We start from the raw sequence: 17,897 nt of genomic DNA on the forward strand, positions 1-17,897 counted from the left end.
TGCCTGCAATCCTTGTGACAGTCTGGGTGACATCTGCTAGTGAGACTTGAGCGGATGTGGTCAGTAGGCAGGCTGGGGTGGAGGCTTCTGGCTTCATCATATCATCTGAGACACGCTGCCACATGGCTGGATTGTGGCAACAATAGAAAACCTCCTAACGGAGGCTCCTGCCCACAGCAGCCAGGCACAGGTATGTTTCCTGGGGCTTTGGTAACTCTTCTGCCCACTCAGAATTCAGACCTTTCCGGGAACCCTGGGGTGGGGCCGAGGGAGGACTCCGCCTGATACTGCTAGCCCTGGGGGGATGTATGCTCTAGATCCCAGCTGGGAGCACAGTAGGCCAGGTGACAAAGCTGGAGAGCAGGCTCTGGTGGCTGCAACAATCAACCATCTCGATGGCCTCCTCTAGACTGCTGCTGCTGGTCCAGTCTCATGCTCACAGAGCAGTTCTGAGGACTCAAGGGCAAGGGGGGGGGCGGGCTGCAGGCAGCAGGCGGCTCCCCTTGGCTGCCCTGGGGGCAGAGGCCACAGAGGGTGTCTCAGGGCGGAAAGAGGCCTCTCCATCACTCTTGGCTTCTGCCAACGGATAAGCAGCCCGCACTGTGGTCACCGCAGAATTAACTGCTGCCTCTGGCCAGTGTCCCAGAAGTGGAAGTGTGGCTTTGAGGTCTGGGAAGTCCCACTGCTCTGGTGTGGCAGACGGGGTTCATCTTTTAAGAGACGGAGAAGATACTTCTCAGGGTGCTCATGCTAAGATGCTCAGGCAGGGGTAGCCCACCAGGGATCCCTGTGTCCCCCAGCTGGGCTCCAGTCTCCCATGTTCCTACCAGGTTTTGAGACAGGCCATACCTGGCTTGGGACTGCTCAAGACTATCTCATTCTGATAGATGAGAACAAGGCCAGAGGTGTGTGGGGTCAGGAAACTGAAGGGGCTCTTGGGCCTAGAGATCCCTCAGTGGGTCCCTACCCTGTGACCTTTCCAAACGGAGAACCTAGAAAGGGAGAGCAAGCCAGTGACTTTGGAACTCCCAGTTCACAGTCCCGCGCCCCCATGCCAACCTTTGCTTATCCAGTGGCCATGTAACAAGATTATGCTGGAGACAATCCTCGGAGGCCCCAGATGGGAACCGGAGGCTCTTTCCAGAAAGGAGCTGCAGCAGAAGTCATGTAGCAGGAAGGAAGCTCTGAGGTTGCTGCCTCCTGTCCTCTTGCTGGCTGGCCCACCCTGGGGCACCGTCACTCTGAATGTTCAAGATGGGCCTGACAGGGGCTCCTGGCCTGTGGGGCTCAGGGAACTGTCTTTATAGGATCTAAGGGAAGGGTTTTAGCAGCCGGCCTCAGATTAGGAACTGCCAGATGAGACAAAGTGAAAGTGTTTTCTCAGATATTGGACTTCCTGGAGTCTGTAGCAATGCAGCCACTCATGGGAGAGAGTGGGCAGCCTGTCCCCCCCCCTTCCCAACTGTGCAGGGCTCTCACTGCAGTGGCGGCTCTAAGCCAGCTTCTCACTGCACCCCACTGGCAGGTTCTTCTGTGTGGGGCTGCTGCACCCTGCTTGGGGACAGCCTTCTGCCACACCAGAGAGGTGAAAATAGCTGGGAGCCAGCCCCGGGGCAGGCCTGACACTTGTGCCGCTGGGGGCCTTGCTTCTTTCTCAGTGCATAGTCTGGGGCTAGGAGAAGCCCAGCAGACAATCTGCAGAGCACAGCAGGAGGAAGTGAGGGACCAGGGGTTTCCCTTCAGCTTGTGCGGCAGCTAGACCTCCTAGTGGCCACCTCTTTCCCAGCTTTGGTCACCACAGAGGAATGCTTGAGTGACTCAGTAGCAGCCACAGCCCCCCCGACCCCCAGTAGGGCCTCTTTTGCTGAGGGCTGAGGGTCTAGGGTGAGTGGGAGATGGGGACAGGCCTATAGGGCAGTCTTCGGGCCCCCAACTTCTGAATCTTTCCAAGCTCTCTCAGCCTCACAAGAGTGACAAGAACTGCTAGTCCAGGAAAAGGTCATTTTATTTTCATAAATACTCCTACTGTCACCCACACTGACCCTTACTTTTGACCACAGATGGGTGGGCAGATATGAGGTGCTCACAGCAGAAGCTGATAAGCATGGAACTCTAGGAGTTCCATGGCCCTCTAGGGGGCATGTCCTCTGGCTTTGCTTTCAAGTTCCCTGGCCTGTAGGAGGCCTGAGAGTACAGGGAAGCCTCTGGAGGGACTGGAGCTCCTTCAGCTCTGTAACCACGGGCCATTCCAAAAGAAAAACAAAGAGCCAAACCACACACCGAGTGCAAACAGCTAGGGCATGGGCATCACCCCGGTCACTGGGTTCCCACGGAGGAGGCCTGGGCTGGTCCCAGATCCAGCATGGCCTCCGAATTATGGCTGGGCCTTTCCATAAGGCATAAAAGACAGGCGGGGAAGACCCCACCTCAGGCTGGGGTCAGGGCCAGGCCTAACAGCCATGCGTCTTCCCTCACCCCGACAGTCCTTCCAGGGCAGACAGCCCTCCCTATTCCAGGCTCCCACTGGTGATGGGGGTCTCAGCCGCTATGGCAAACCCAGGCCCAGCTTCTTGCTGGGTTTGGCTCAGCAGGAGAACAGGCAGAGGGAGAGGGAAGAGTCACTGGGGGCCACAGGGAGGAGAGAAGCGCCAGGCTGAACAGGTGCAGGTCCTGCTGCCCCTCCTCTCCAGCCCCCCTGTCCTAGAGGTTCCCCCAGGTTTCTGGTGGGGGAAACTGATCCACATCTCCCATCTCATTGTAGGTCTGGTCGCCCATGGTGAAGATGAGCTTGTAGCGGAGGCGAACCTTCTCCTGGGGCACAGATGGCAGAAGCACAGGGGTCAGAGCAGGAAAAAAAAAAGAGGTCACCACCACCCTTGAGTACTACCTTGTCAGAGCTGGGCCCTCACCTTCTGGGGGTTAGCAAGGAGCAGGACCTGGGTGATAGCTGAGGGGTGGACGATGGGGTTAAATGCTGGCAGCTCTGTGCCGGAAGGTGGCTGCAACCTCACCTTCATGACCTGAGGGCAGGAGATGGACAGCTGGTCAGGCAGCCACTGATGAGGAACCAGCTCCCCTGCTGGAGTCTCAGGGACCGCTCCTGGCTTCCTACCACCCCTTCCCCAGCTCCCCCGTGAGGGAGATCCTGTCCCCTGACCATGCCCAGCCAGCTGGCTGCCCACCAAGTCTCAGGTCACCCTGCCTTGATGGAAGAAGGCCAGCCCAGTCTGCCCTGTCACCTTGGGGACAGCTGACTGGAAAACAATGTTTCGGATGGGCTGGGGAGCTGTGCTCAGCATGGAGACCACCACCACCAACACGTCAGAACGCCCCGGCAGTGGGTCCCGAGCAAAGTGGAACAGGACACGGAAGCCATGCTGGTCATAGACAGTCACTGGCAAGATGCTGCCTGTTGGGAGAAGGGTAGGGGAGGTGGTGAATGGGTGTAGCCAGATCATACCTATCTGCCTCTCACTCAGGTGTGGCCTTCACTGGGATCTGACGGGGAGGCAGAACACCCACCCTGGAGCCAAGTCACAGTCAAGTCCCTCCTAGGCTGGAGTCAAGGGCTCTGGTCAAAGGCTGGTCATGCAGTCTTTGGACTCAGGGTCAGTTCTAGCGCTAACAGGGAAGGTGTGGGGCTGTTGGTCACAGCTTCTGAGAAAGTCAACTAGCGAGTGCTACCAACTGCTCGTGGGTGAGAAATATCTGGGATTTAGGCCTGGATCTTTCTTCTAGTTCTGGCCCCTGCCCATCCTAGGAAGGACGTGTCAGGGTTCGATCCTAAGAAGCCCCATCCCGTGTGACCCAGAGATTAGAAAGCAGTCTTTCATTACTCCAGACTCGGGAGGCCCTTTGCAGGGTCAGCAGTGACAGCGCTGGGGGACATGAGCTGACCCGGCCCAGCCTTGCCCACCCCACCTCTCCCTACTCACTGGGTTTGATGGACTCCAGGGGCACAGTGATGTTGGTTAAGGAGAGCTCAGTGGGCGTGGGCTGCAGCGGAGGCCCAGGGGGGTCTGGGAGCATGGTGTGGAGGAGGCTGGTGGCTCCCGGACTGGGCGAACTGCAGCTGCTCTTACTCTGCAGGTCACGGAGGGTGAGACGGGGGGCTGGCTGCTGCTTCTCCCTTAAAGGGGACAGTGCGTTAGCAAATGACTTTCTGGTGGCCTTGTTAAGAGGCCCTGGAAGGACGGGGCTGCTCAGCTGTGTGCCTGGGGCAGCCTCACCTGCAGTGAGAGCCTCTCCCACTCCTGTTGCCTCTGCACCCTCCCATGCTGGGCCCCTCTATCTTTCTCTAGGGTTCTGAGAACTCAAGGGGCATGTTAGTGGGCACAGTGGCCCCTTCTCATCAACTCTGTGTGGTGTGGGCCCATCCCTGGGCACACTCTCGACACAGTGGACCAGCCAACATGCGGGCTCCCAGAATTACAAGTGACGGGTGATTCCCTGCTGGGCCCAGAGGCTGCTGGCTTGCGGGGACAGGGAGAGCCCTGGCAATAGCAGCCCTCACCACCGCACTTGCTGGGCCTCCGGGGGTAGCGCCTGTTGCAGGAGGGTCTTCCCCAAGAGGTCCAGGTCATCCAGGCCGCTGCTGGTTGGTGGGGGTGCCTGTGCTGGCGGTCGGCAGTCCATGCTGGGGGCCTGGGCTGGAGGAGGGACTGAGGGTTCAGTGCCATCTGATGACTGTGGGCAAAGGGGACAGGGTGAGATTCTCCAAAGTGTCAGGGTCACCACTTGTGTCCCCGCAGGTGCCATCTGAGAAAGCTACAGCAGAGAGGACAAAGACCACCTGTCCATGAGGCAGGCCACTGTGCCTCGATGGGTCTCCACACTGCAGGGGCCCCAAATCACCCTTAAGGGAAGATAAAGCTTAACCCTGAAGACAGGACTATGGTCCTGCTGGGGACCCTACGCTGCGGCCCAGGCACCTCCGCTGGAGGTTAGAACAGACTGTTGGCCTCTTCACTAGGGTGGAGCTGCCCTGCCCCTGGGAGCCTTGCCCAGTACCCACCTGGCTGCTTGTCACCCCTCAGGCTACTGGCCCCAGCTTCCCTTTCCCTAGGTCCGTCTGTCATAGGCTGAGCCAGCTTCAGCCCTCTCACCTGGAAGCTGTTCCACCCCACACCATCTGAGCTGGGGCCTGAAGGCGGTGTGGGGTCACTTAGGCCTGTAGAGAGAGCAAGATGAGGGGTTGGATGGGTGGGCAGAGGCAAGGGGGCTGACTGCTGACAGTGTGCTGGACTGAGGCTCCCCAGTTCCTCACTTGCTTCGAGGAGGAGTGAGACCTACACTGGCAGAGGGAACCAGTGGCAGAGCGAAAATAGAAACCAGCGTACCGGCAGCCATCTTGCAGCCCACACTTGCTTCCTCTCTTCCCGGCAAGGCCCTGCAGAAGCCAACTTATCGACAGAAGTTGGAACTTTCGCCTCTGTCTCTCAGAGCTAAGAGTGGGAGCTGAGCTAGTAAGGAGGGGAGGAGGGTCTCTGATCGCATCTGTGGGCAAGGTGCTGTCCTGTGCAGCCTCAGTGTCCCCATGTGGACAATGGTGAGGTGGGTCAGGCAGACTCTGAAGACTCTGGCATAGGTCACCAAAGCCAACTAAGTGGTGCTGAGGACCTGGGGACCAGCCTGGCAGGAAAGTCAGCATGATCCTGTCTCTCCTCAGCCAAGCTTGCCCTGTACGTGACTTAGAAAAGACAAGTGATCTTGTTTTTAGCCAGTGCTCCCCAGCAGGCAGGAGAACCGCAACTGTCATTTTTCACCAATGGCCTTCCTTTAAGACCACAGGGAAGTCTGGGCATGGTGGTACATACACTACCTACCTACCTATCTACATATCTATCTTCAAGACAGCATTTCTCTGTGTAGCCTTGGCTGTCCTGGAACTCACTCTGTAGACCAGGCTGGCCTCAACCTGTCCCAGCTTGGCACACACTTTTAATCCTAGCAAGTGTAGAAAGGTAGAAGCAAGTGACCTCTGAGGTCAAGGCTAGCCTGGTTTACACAGCAAGTTCCAGAACAGTCAGGACTAGACAGAAACTGTGTTTCAAAAACAAAACAAAACAAAACAAAAACAAAAGAAAATAACCAGGGGCTACAGAGATGGCTCAGATGTTATGATCACTGGTTGTTCTTCCAAAGGTCCTGAGTTCAATCCCCAGCAACCACATAGTGGCTCTTAACCAAAGAGATCCAGTGCCACCTTCTGGCATACAGGCACACATGCAAGCAGTATGCTATATAAGTAATAAACAAATCTTAAGAAAACAAAAACCAAAAATACCAATCAACCAAACAAAAAAGGCCAAAGAAAACAGTGTTCATTGCTTACACTTTCAATGTTCCCAGTGTGCTTGGCTCACCAGAAGTGGCGCTTACTAAATCCTGTCCTTCCTCCCTGGAGAACCTAGGGAACCTGCCAATCCTTCGCCAGGGCAGCTCCACTCCAGAGATCACCCCGCCTCTCCGAGGCAGCCAGAGCTGGCCAGTCCTGCCCTCTGTCAGGCTGGTCTTGTTCAGTCTCCCTGAGCCATGGGTTTCTCCAGCACAAGGAAGGCATGCTCGTCCATGGCCTCCACTGGCCTCCCAGTGGGGTGCAGAAGGCTGGTGCCTGCACGCTGCCCCTGCACTGTCTTCCTCCTTACCTAGAGACATGAGCTCGTCATCAAGCAGGGACACCGAGGCACTGGGCTGCTCTGGACTGCTCTGGTTGCCAGGATGGGTGGGCGTGACTGGGTATGTGGTGCCCGAGGGAGGGAGGTCCAGGCCTGAGAGGTCCAGCAGGGCTGAGGTGCTCCCTGAGAAGAAAAGAGAGTTGGGGAACTCCTGGGGGCCATTCAGAGCAGCAGGGGTGAGGACGGCAATCCTCATACCCCCACTCTTTGTAACAGGCCTCCTGGTCCCGGGTGAACACTGCAGCCCTGTTGAAATGCTGTGCCAAGCCCTTTCTTTAGCAAATAGCATTTATGTTCAGAATGCACCCAACTTTGCTTAGGGTCAGGATCATGTCAGAAACGTGACATTGGGGTGAATGCAGAGTGATGCTAAGACAGCTAAGGTGTCACTCCGTGTCACGGCCTAAAGAGACTGCTGCTATTCTCTCATTCCTGAAGGCTCTGTTTGCGCTTGGCTGCCTCTGCATGGTCCTCCCCCTTGCTGCTAGCCTTTCCTGTGACTCCCCTCCCTGCGAGGAGTGAAGTCTGCCTTGTTTGTGTCTAAAGCTCTTTCCTTTCTCCTGATATTCTAGTTAGGCCCAGGGTATGACCCAGCCCACACATCTGGATCCAGGTTCATGGGCTGAAGCATTCTTCCTTCTAGTCCATGGTAAACTTGGGCTCCCTTTCCCAACAGCTTCAGGCTTGGCACAGAATGCCTCAGCTCCCTTCTCGGGACCTTCATGGTCTGAAAAGGCCAGGGTCATGCTGAAGGCCCTGACGCCCTGCATGCTGAGGGCCCCGAAGCACCCCTGCTCTCTTCTTACCAGGGATGGAGCTGGCTGTGGCATCACCATTGACCTCCTCACCCCGGACCAGCTGCTTGTACAGGTTGATCACCTGGGTGAGATTGTCATTAGCCTGCAGGATCTCAGCTAGAACAGGAAGGAGGGGAGAGGTGGGGTTGAAGGAGTGGTGGGGCCTCTGGATAGGGAAGAGAAGCCTCCCAGTCCACCCCAAAGGGTATATGAAGGGGAACGGCCAGGCATCCCACTGCACTGATGGGGTCCAGACAGCCAAGCTGGTGTGGAGGCTGGAAACGTACCCAGAATGTCCCGGGGACAGCCAGCCAGTGAGCAGAGTGGGACAGAGAGTAACAGAGGGCCTGAGTGGCTGAGATGGGACCATCTGCCACACTGGTGCTAGGACCTGAGCTAGTCATTTTGTTTGTTGAGCCCCAGCTGGAAGTGGGGAGAGTTCTCCCTTCTGGGCAGATGAGATGCCTGCACAGGACCTTGTTCACGGGGGTCTGGAAGAGCAGTCTCTCTGGTCTGCAGCCTTCTCAAGTCAGTGCTGGGGAAAGGGGGACCCCTCGTGGTGGTTCCTTCCAACTGTGGGTGTCTAGCAGGGCCTGGAAGTGGGAGGAGGTAGAGGGACAGGGCCAGACCTGACCTGGACAGTTGCCTGGGGCTCACCTAAGGCCTCATCATTGTCTTCTGTGTCACTGGCCAATCGGAAGAGTGTGGGACGCATGCGCTCACAGCGCTGGTAGAGTTCCTGGGGGGAACAGCGTGAGTAGATAAGGGCTCTTGGGGGGCTCAGGGGGTAGTTGGGGGCTGGCTGGAGAGGGCGCACCTTCATGAGGTCCTCACTGCTGCTGGATGCAGTGCCCTGGCTGTGGCTCATCACCATCTCTGTCAGCAGCTTCACATTGTTGTTGACCTCCTCAATGGCATTCACCCGCTTTGAGATCTTCTCCATCCGCTTCTGGTCCTGTGGAGCAGCAAATGGCCAGAGGCTGTCTCAGGCCCGTCACTGGCCCTAGAGATGGCACAGGAGTCTGGGAAGAGGACTCTGAGAGCTTGCCACTCAGGGCAGCTGTGTCCATGAAGCAGTCTACTGCTATTGTGTCACTTCCACAGGCTCACAGTCTCCAGGGGTGGCCCTCCATCCCTAGACATCAGGGGTTTCTAGTCTCATGACTGTGGCCCTGCATCATTCTTGCCCTCCCTGCACCTGTCTTTCAAGATAACTTTCCCACACGCAGCAGTGAAAGGAAAGAGTCCTTGGTCATCACTCACAACCCAGAAACAGGTATCCTGTTTCTCCTGTGTCAGTAGGTGCCTGGCAGGTGTGTGGAGCTCATGGCCTTTAAAGGCAGCTATAGGAGGTAAATCCCACCCTCTTCCAGCCCATTCTGCTGGCTAGTATCCTTCTGCTGCAGGAGGTATGCATGTTCATGGCATGCATGGCCCTTTAAGATGTCCCTGAAAGAAGCCATATATCAGCCCCTCAGAAACTCAGCCATAGCAGGTTCCCTCAGGCTACTGGGCAATTCTTCCCTCTAAACACCAGCCTCCTAGCATCTGTCAGTTCTTTGCTGTGGCAGCTGTCCTGCTGGGCCACTATGGGGCATCATATTCACACACACAGCTCCTGCTCGGTGGCCTAGCTCCACACCCCATCTCTCCTACCCCTGTACACCAGGCCAGCCATCACCTCCTGCACCATCTCCTTGATGAGCTTGTTGGCAGCCCGGAGGTCCTCAGGGTGGGAGCTCTTCAGCAGGCGGGCCAGCATCTGCAGAGACAAGTAAGTGGCTGAGGGCAGTCCCAGGCCAGAATCTACAACCTGGCTCCTCAGTTACTATTTGCGGTACCTGGGCAGGATACTACTGCTCTCTGTGAAACGGTGAAAACAGATTGACCTTTGATGGGTGTCCGTGCGGGCAAGTGAGACACTGCACACACTCCCCACAGAGCATGGCAGAAGGATGTCCTCAGCACACAGCCCCCATCCACACCCCCAGCCTCTGTGAGGACACACAAGAAACTGCAGCAGTAGCCTTGGAGGCTGGCTGGGGGAAGGCTCATTTTAATAGCTCCTCTCTATACAAATGCTTCTGTAACTAGAAGCTTATCAACTATAGAAAGAAAGATAAAGCTATGCAGCTCCTTAACCAAGCCCTGGGTCACGAACTGGGCTTACTGAAGGTGGACGCTTGCTTGGGTCACTGTATTCAGTAGGCTCCCACACTGTCACCTCCACAGGGATCGCAGTCAGCACGAGCCTCTGCTCCAGAGGCCAGAAGTCTCTACCTGCAAGCAACTACTCTACCTTACCTTGGATTTTTCCTCATCTTCAAAGATCACATTCTTGGGCCTTGGAGGGGGGAGGGAAAAGACGGCATCCTCTGGAAGCTTGGGGTCAGACTTCACAATCCCTGGAGAAGACAGGGTTAGGGAGATTATCAGTAGGTGTCGGCAACAGGGGAAGCAGGAGAGAGAGATGAGACTAGAGTGGCAAGATCAAAGGAAGGTCAATCTTTCAACAGCTCCCCTGCTTTGGACTTGGATGGGTGGGACTCCTTCCAAGCTCGGTAAACTTCGTCAGAGATGGTTTGAGCCTAATATATATTAATACATATAGAAACAGAATTTAAATACTAGTTCCTTTGTATGGTTTTGTTTTCTGAGAGAGGGTTTCTCTGTGTAGCCTTGGCTGTCCTAGAGTTGCTTTCCTGATCAGGCTGGCCTCGAACTCACAGAGATCCGCCTGCCTCTGCCTCACGAGTGCTGGGCTCACAGGCGTGTGCCACACCTAGTTTCCTTTATATTTTTTTAAGATTTCAGTTATATGTGGTGTCTGATGTCTCCATGGGGTTGTGCATGTGAGTGCAGGAGCCTTTCGAGGTGAGAAGCCCCCTAGAGCTGGAGTTAGAGGTGGTTGGGAGCTCCCTTTATGTGGCTACAAAAAAACCGAACTTGCGTCCTTTGGAAGAGCAGCAAGTGCTCTTGACTGCTGAGATCTCTCCAGCCCCTACACATATTTTTTGAAAAAGGGTACCATGTAATCCTTTTGAACTCACTGTGTAGCCAAGGGTGGCCCTTCGACTTCACATCCTCCTGCCCCCACTTCTTGGGTGCTGCGATTACAGGTGCACACCACCACACTTGGGAATATGCAGGGGATCAAACCTACAGCGCCATGGAAGCTAGGCAAGCATTCTACCAACTCAGCTACATCCCTAGTTCCCGGGCACCATGTTTTGAGGCCGTTCTCTGAAGATTAGGTTGACCGCATACCACCTTTTTTTCACTCAAGCTGGCCTTAGGCACAGCCACAGAGGCCTCACTGCCTGAGTGTTCTGAGCTATTAATGGCAGACCTGTGGCTTTGTTGGCAGCAGCCCCTAAGACTGCTGGAGCCTGAGCTGCAGGTGGGGCATGTCACTGGTCCCTACCACCCTGGGGCAGAGGCTCACCCTGCTTCTTCAGCATCTGGTAGGCTTCTGCAATCTTCACCTCCTCAGGCAGGCCGACCGTCCAGCTGTACAGCAGCTCCAAGATCTTATTCTTCACCTTCTCTGACGTACGGGAGCCCAAGTACTTCAGAGACACACAGGAGGGGAATTCTCTGAGACTGCTCAGCCCCACTCACTCAAGCCTACACCTTGCAGTCTCCCTGATGCCCCTGAAGTCCTCATACTCCCTGGAACTTGCCTGGTGTAAATTGAGGGTTTTTTTTTTTGTTTTGTTCTTTTTGTTTTTCAAGATAGTGTAGTCTTGGCTGTCCTAGAACTCACTATGTAAAACAGGCTGGCCTCGAATGCATGAGACCCATTCCCTGCCTCTGCCTCCCACGTGCTGGGATTAATGGCATTTGCCAGCACTGTTCTTAGCCACTGACCACCCACTGGCTGTGTCAGCTGTCTGTGACTCAGTTTCCTCATTCCTCATGTGGAGCTGGTGGAGGCCCAGAGCACGAACACCTGCTCAGAGCATGTAGAACTGAACCTGAGACCCTATCAGGGAGCCTGGGCCTCCAGGTGGAGGAGGGAAGGACTCACGTGCAGCCCCACACATCACCTCCAGCAGTAAACTAGGCCAAGAGATGTGACATTCACTGTACAGTTCTCTCCTGGGAGACATGGGGCTGCATGCCCCACTCAGAGTTCTGTTCCGAGGAAGGGTGAGGGGGCTGGGCATCGAATATGTGGGAGAACTCAGGCCAAAGGCCGGCAGCCAGGGTGTGGTCCATTTGCTAACATACTGACTCAGGTTTGTGGTTTTGGAGCCTGAGGCTCAAAGAAACCACATCTAGGTGACGGGGACAGAGAGAAAGGTTGGATACCTAAGCATCCTAAGCTGGGCACGCCCAGGGACAGCATGTGTATGCTTTGGGATCAGCTCTCCTGCATACTGAGTGGTTCCTCAGCCAGGACTGAGTGGTTCCTCCAGGACTCAGCCAGGTCCTGGAGAAGGAGCTGTGCTGGATTCCTAATTGGAGGTCCCTAGGGATCCTCTTTCTGCAGCCTCCATCACTCTGAGCCTGGGCGAGGACGCACCTTGGGAGATACAACCTTGATGAGCTCATTCAGGAAGCGGAACTTGCCCACCTCATCATGGAACCTCTTGCCGCAGCTCTTCATGCATGTTTCCAGAACCTGGGAAGGGAAGCAGTGAGGGAGGTCCGACCTTGCCAGGGTCCAGAGGAAGGGAATGACCCTTGAGGGCACATGATGCAGAGGTTCAAAGGTCTCTGAGATTGCTCATCACCCCCTAGAGCACTGGGCCAAGGGCTCGAGCTGCAGTATGACCACAGGCTCCTCCATGGCTTGGAACATGGACTTTTCATTTCTTGCACATAGACTTTTTACAATTTTCTTTTTTTCCTCTTTTCCTTTTTTTTTTTTTTTTGGTTTTGAGATAGCTTTGACTGTCCTAGACTTGCTTTGCAGACCAGTGCTAGCTAGAATTACAGGTGTGCACCCCCATGCCCTGCCTTTTTTTTTTTTTTTTTTTGAGGCAACATTTCTCTGGGTAGCCTCAAACTCACAGAGAGCCACGTGATTCTATCTCCCGAGTGCTGGGATTAAGGGTGTGCGCCACCACTGCTTTGTTTACGTATCTTCTTTTAACAACCAGTTTGATACTAAAGCTTTTCCCAAACCCATGAAATCACAAGATCTCTGCATAATTAAGGAAGAAACCCCAAACAAAACTAACATGTTGAAACCTGCAGTTACTTCAGGCAATTTTCACCTAGCCTTGGACTCAGAAAGCCCTGCTCTAATTCTAAGGTGGCAGATATTCGAAGGGCCCTGCAGGGAATCACAGACAGCGTCCCACCTCTTTCGCTCCTAGTATAGCCATAACCTCAATCCTGCACCTCCCTCTCACTGCAGGGTCTGCAGATCCCGTGGGGGCTGGAGGGCCCCTGCAGAGGACCTGGGAGCTTTACAAGCAGAGACTCCAAAATATGCCTGCTGACCCACTGTGTTTAACATGGATCCTGGGGAGGTGTCTGCCGTGCAGCTGAAGTGGGCAATGCCTGCCACTGCCGTCAGAGGCCCAGCTGTGACAGGGGGCTAGGCCACTGCTGCTGAGAACTTTGGGGGGGGGATCAGACCTATATCCCTAGGCTCATAGGACCCCAGGGTCTTACCGTCAAGGCCTGGATGGCCTCCCACTCCTGTGGAGACTGGATCTTGTGGGCCAGCAGGCGGGTGGCAAGAGGAGGCCTGGGTAGGAGGAAGAGTCATGACTGCCATGGTACCTAACTCACTCAAAGGGCCAGTCACTGCATTAGCCTGCAGCACTTTAGCCCTCGACTGGGCCTGTGAAGCACATACCAAGGCCCATCTCTCTCTAGGTCAAACAGGACCTGGGATGGTGACAGCCAGGACCAGGCAGCCAGTATAGGCAGGGACCGTCAAGAGGTATAAACCTAGCTCCTTTTGACTTTAAGAACAAGACACGGGCCTGCAGATGTTGGTTATGGAGAAAGCATTTGCCTAGCATGGGGGACTGAGGCCCTACCACCAAAAGCAAAAGCAGCTGTGTCCTTGATTTGTAGGGGGATGCTAGGAACGGGTGGAACAGGTGGCCACAGCCTGAGTGCTGAGGCCATGCAAGGTGGCTCACAAGCACCTCGGCTCCTTGCTCTCCTCAGTGGCAGAAAAACCCCCATAAGCCCACTGCCAGTGCCATGTTACAGCAGAGAGAGTGAGGCTCAGAGTGATCAATCACTTGCCCAAGACTAATCAACCCGAGGTGAGAGTCCTTCACCCCAAAGCCCATGAACCCCACACCAAGGGCTGCTAGAGTGAAGCACCTGCCCCTGAAAGGAGGATGGAGGTGAAGCACGCTGTGATGCGGTTCCCGTGATCCGGAAGCATCAAGGGACCCGGGAACATCCAACCCAAGTCCTCAGGGACTCACTTTGGACAGGCATTCCAGGTAGTTCCGGTGCTTTGTTACATGAGAGGCCTGCTGGGGAAGGCGTAGCTGACCTCTGGAAGGCCCCCAGTAATCCATCAGCTACATGGTAGGCTAAGATTTGACCAAGCTTAGGACTGCCAGTGTCCCAGTGAGGTTCAAGAGCAAACTGCTGAGCCTCGGTCTCATTTATAAAACACGTCCAGGGAGGCTCCCCTCAACTCACGTAGCCCCCAGCAGAAAGTGCTGTTGTCTTTGTTAACTGACTATTTAGAATGGAAACTGGGGCTCCAGCCTGCCCGAGACCAGGTTCTGGACTACGCGTGACAGGGGCACAGTGTATGTTGCTGAGTGTGTCGCCAAATGGAGCCACTTACCCCTCAAAGTCTTCGCTAAGCTGCTCGCAGAAACCGTTGATGCTGGCCCAGTTCAGCTCCTTGTTCAGGGGGTTTGTGGCTCTGTCTGCAAGAGCGGAGGGAGTCAGAATGGGATTGCGGGGTTTCTGCCTCCCCTAACTGTACCCTGCAACTGGTGAGGTCAGGAGGGATGAAGCACATGGGGGAGGCTTCCCTCCACTTCTTGCTGCACAGCCCCATGCCTGAGCACCGACATTCCAGTGGCATCAATGGGCAAAAGAACACATGGCCGCTGCTTACCTGGCCTTCCCACCCAAGGGCTCCATCTCCAGAGACTACACCCAGGGACCACCTCCCACGATGATACCCCACCAGGCTGACTTTACCATCTCTGAGTTTGTTCTCAAGAACAGCATCCCTGTTCTTCTGGAATCTGTACTCAGGAGTCTTAGGGGTAAGGAAAAGGCCAGGGTCTAATCCCTGAGGAGCTGAAACCCCGGGCAGTGGGCCAAGAGTAGCCAGGCTCTCAAGAAAAGGAGAGTGGCCAAGAAACCACAGGAACCCAGAACAGGAGACTTGGGTCTGCCTGGTAAGTCTGTAAGGAGTTCACCAGTCTGAGGGCTACTCTTCCCAGTTAAGGACATGGTCCTGAAAAGACTGTACCCTGGACCTCATGCCTACTTCTGTCAGACCCTGTCCCTGGGGAGTGGCCCTGGAACGCTTCTTCTGCCGGTCCCCTCCAGTCCTTCACTTCTGCCCACAGTGGCAGTGGCTATGTCCCTGACTATTCTTTCCTATGGGCCCATGTGGACCATTTATTACATGATGCTGCTGTGACTCCTGCCACTGTGAACACACCTATCTCTCGTCTCATGGATGGGTGAGGGCTCAGTGGCAGGTAGGGTGAGGCTGGGGAAGCTAGAATGCAGGAATGAGTAACAGCCAAGAGGAGCATGGTCAAGAACACCATGAGCCCCCAGCACTGGCTAAGAAAGGCCTCGTAATTAAACTTCCCCTGGACAAAACACAGGCTGATGACAGATGCTTTGTGCATGGCGAGGCTGAAGTGTCCTCTTGATACCCAGACACTTCTGCCCATGCTGGGGGTGCAGAGGATCACAGCCCAGAGGTGGGGCTGTGAGAGATCAATGGACAGGAAGAAGCTGTGGCCCAGCATGTGGCACCTGTCCAGCTGGGAACCCAGGCTATTCCTGGGGCCCTAGACTGGCCTGGCAGACAGTCACTTGAGCCCTATTTATTAAAAAAAAAAAAAAAAAAAAGAAAAAGAAAAGAAAATACAGTGGTGGACAAAAGCCCTGCTCTCCTGAAGCTGACTGGCCCAAACAAAGGATCACTGACCACTCAGATTTGTGATCACAGAAAGGCAGAGCAGGAAGAATGGAGGGTGCTGGGGGCAGACTGTTCTCTCCCAGGTGCTCAGAGACAATATGGCTGGCCAAAGGGCTGAAGAAACATTCCCTCTTGGTACAATCTATCCCAGGAACCTTGAGGGGACCCTCAAGTCCTTGAGAGGTACAGATGTTACCAGTGAGCCCCAAAGGACACCAGGAACATCTGCTTCCTTGGGGAAGGCTGCATTTACTGTCTGCCTGTCCCCCACAATGGCAAGGACTGAACAGTGGAAAGAGACTCTGGTCTGGAGCCAGACAGAATGTATAGGGTACTGGCCTCTCAATGACAGCTGAGAAAAGGGTGAAAACAGGAAGTGTGAAAGGCATGTGAGCCCCAGCCCCAGCCAGTCAATCTGGATTCTGGAGCCAGAGAAGGGGAAAGTCTGAGCACTCAGGGTCAGCTTTTCCCCAGCTTTCAGGAAACTGAAGAGCTTAGAGCTGGAGGAGACAGGGGCCCTCCCTCCCCCAGCCTCCACCTGGTGGGGGTTGGGGAGTGGGGGGGGGGGCTCTGCCTCTCCTGGCAGGTAGCAGAGAAGAGTACTTGAGGAGAGAGGTTTCATAACTGGGTGTGACTTTTCAGATGGTGAAAATGTCTATGCTCCTTCCTAGAAGGTACCCCTTTACCTCTAACCTTTTGAGACCTGTGCAGTGGCGGCATCTCAAGCAGCCCATGGCCACTGAGCGTCTCCTTCCACCACTGTCCCTCCCCAACTGCCAGGATGACTCTCCCGACATTTTTCCAGATGGCATGGTTTAGAATCAACCTCCCAGTTCAACTCTGTTTAAGGCTGGCTTCAAAGGTTCTAGCCATCCCCCTGCACAGGTTTTCGATGTACCCTAGGTCAAGAGGTGAGGATAGACCCAGAGGTTTCCCTGGGTCCTTTTCAGAAAGGCCTTGGGAAAGACCTGCCACTAGATGGACCAGAAGAGGCAAACTTGCAGCTCCGAGGGTCAGAGTTCAGGAATGGGGTTGGCAAGGCCAAGGTTCTTCAGCAGTGTGGGACAAGGAGAGAAGAGGGAGGGGCTGGGGGCTTGGAAGCCAGAGTATTAGGAAGCGGTTTCTGAGGAGACAGGAAACAGGGGCAGAGGCCTCGGGAGGAAGCTCAGCAGGGGCTAGGAAAGCAATCTGGGACGGGGACGCAGAGTAACAATGGGTTTGGGTATATGACACAGAATTTAAGATTTCCGTATGGAGTCTTAGACGGGACCCTTCCTCTCCCAGTGTGGCCAGAGCTGCATCAGATGGGCCAGGACCCCTGGGCCAGGGAAATAAACAGATCTGAGAAAGAGCTGCGGGCACAGAGTGGAAAGACTCAGGCCTTGAGGGAGTGGGGTCCCTCAAAGGGAAGAACGGAGGGGCTGCTCTTGGCTGCAACAGGCAGGACCTTCGGGGGTTCGGGGGTGCTCTGGGCAAACGGGTCATCGGGTGGGTGGGCGGCGCCCGCTCATGGCCAAGCTGCGCAGCTGCCAGGGTCCCAGTCGATGGACTGGGGCGCCGCCCCTCCGGGTCGGGGGCGGGGCGTGAGGAGGGGGCGCGCGGACCCCGCCCCCGCCGGGAAAGGGGCCAGCCTCGCGCCCCCGGTTCCGGTTCCGGTCCGGCCCGCGCCCCTCCCGGACACTCACTGATTCGCGCCTCCAGAGTCTCCGGCTCCATCGCGGGCTCCATCCGCCACGGCCCCCCGCCTCGGCACCGCCCCCCGCCTCCCACCGCTCTCGCGGGAACTCTTCAGCCCCGCCCTCAGGCGGTTAAAGGGGCCGCGTCCGCCCAGGCGAGTCGGACGGCTGCGCTGGGGCGCCGGGCACCATCGAGACGCGGGCGGGACCGCCCAGAGCGTCACCTCTTTGCCAACCCCTCCTCCTGGTGGCTGACGGAGTCGCGAGTGGGGCCCGTCGGCCTCCTCGCAGCGACGGGCGCTCAGGCGGGAAAGGAAGCCGAGAGTCTGGGGGTTGCGGGCGGCACCATAGAAACACCACAGGACGCTCTAACTCAGTCAGCGTCACGCAGATCCCGGTGACCGCTTCCGGAACAACGCTCTGTGGCCATGTTTCTAAGGGGCTCTGAAGTCACTTCCGGAGCCCTCAGGGGTACTTCCGCTTAAGTGGGCAAGTGGCAATGTCTCTTAAAAGGGCAACTGGGCATAGTGGCTGCCGCGAACGTGACGAAGTTTAGCGTTTAATGTCCCAGGCATGGTTGTAAGCATTTTTTTTTTTTCGTTTGAGACAGGGTCTCACTGTGTGGCCCTGGCCATTTGGA

At 55.8% G+C, this 17,897-nt stretch overlaps 1 protein-coding gene across 1 annotated transcript; it reads right to left on the minus strand.

Annotated features, from left to right (window-relative positions):
* Nucleotides 1-1,987: 1,987 nt before the first annotated feature.
* Gga1 (golgi associated, gamma adaptin ear containing, ARF binding protein 1) lies at nt 1,988-17,693 on the minus strand. The gene is made up of 17 exons (XM_021654010.2): nt 17,267-17,693; nt 14,253-14,337; nt 13,103-13,178; nt 12,003-12,101; nt 10,920-11,043; nt 9,779-9,879; nt 9,156-9,236; nt 8,292-8,429; nt 8,132-8,213; nt 7,484-7,591; nt 6,648-6,800; nt 5,106-5,170; nt 4,514-4,686; nt 3,936-4,129; nt 3,240-3,409; nt 2,910-3,020; nt 1,988-2,811 (listed from the first exon to the last, which is right to left on the minus strand). Exons 1-17 carry the CDS (start codon nt 17,307-17,309, stop codon nt 2,701-2,703), a joined length of 1,914 nt encoding a protein of 637 aa, XP_021509685.1. The 5' UTR covers nt 17,310-17,693; the 3' UTR covers nt 1,988-2,700.
* Between the last annotated feature and the right edge of the window lie 204 nt (nt 17,694-17,897).

Source organism: Meriones unguiculatus, chromosome 8, assembly GCF_030254825.1.
Source record: "Meriones unguiculatus strain TT.TT164.6M chromosome 8, Bangor_MerUng_6.1, whole genome shotgun sequence".
In the NCBI taxonomy this organism is placed as follows: domain Eukaryota; kingdom Metazoa; phylum Chordata; class Mammalia; order Rodentia; family Muridae; genus Meriones; species Meriones unguiculatus.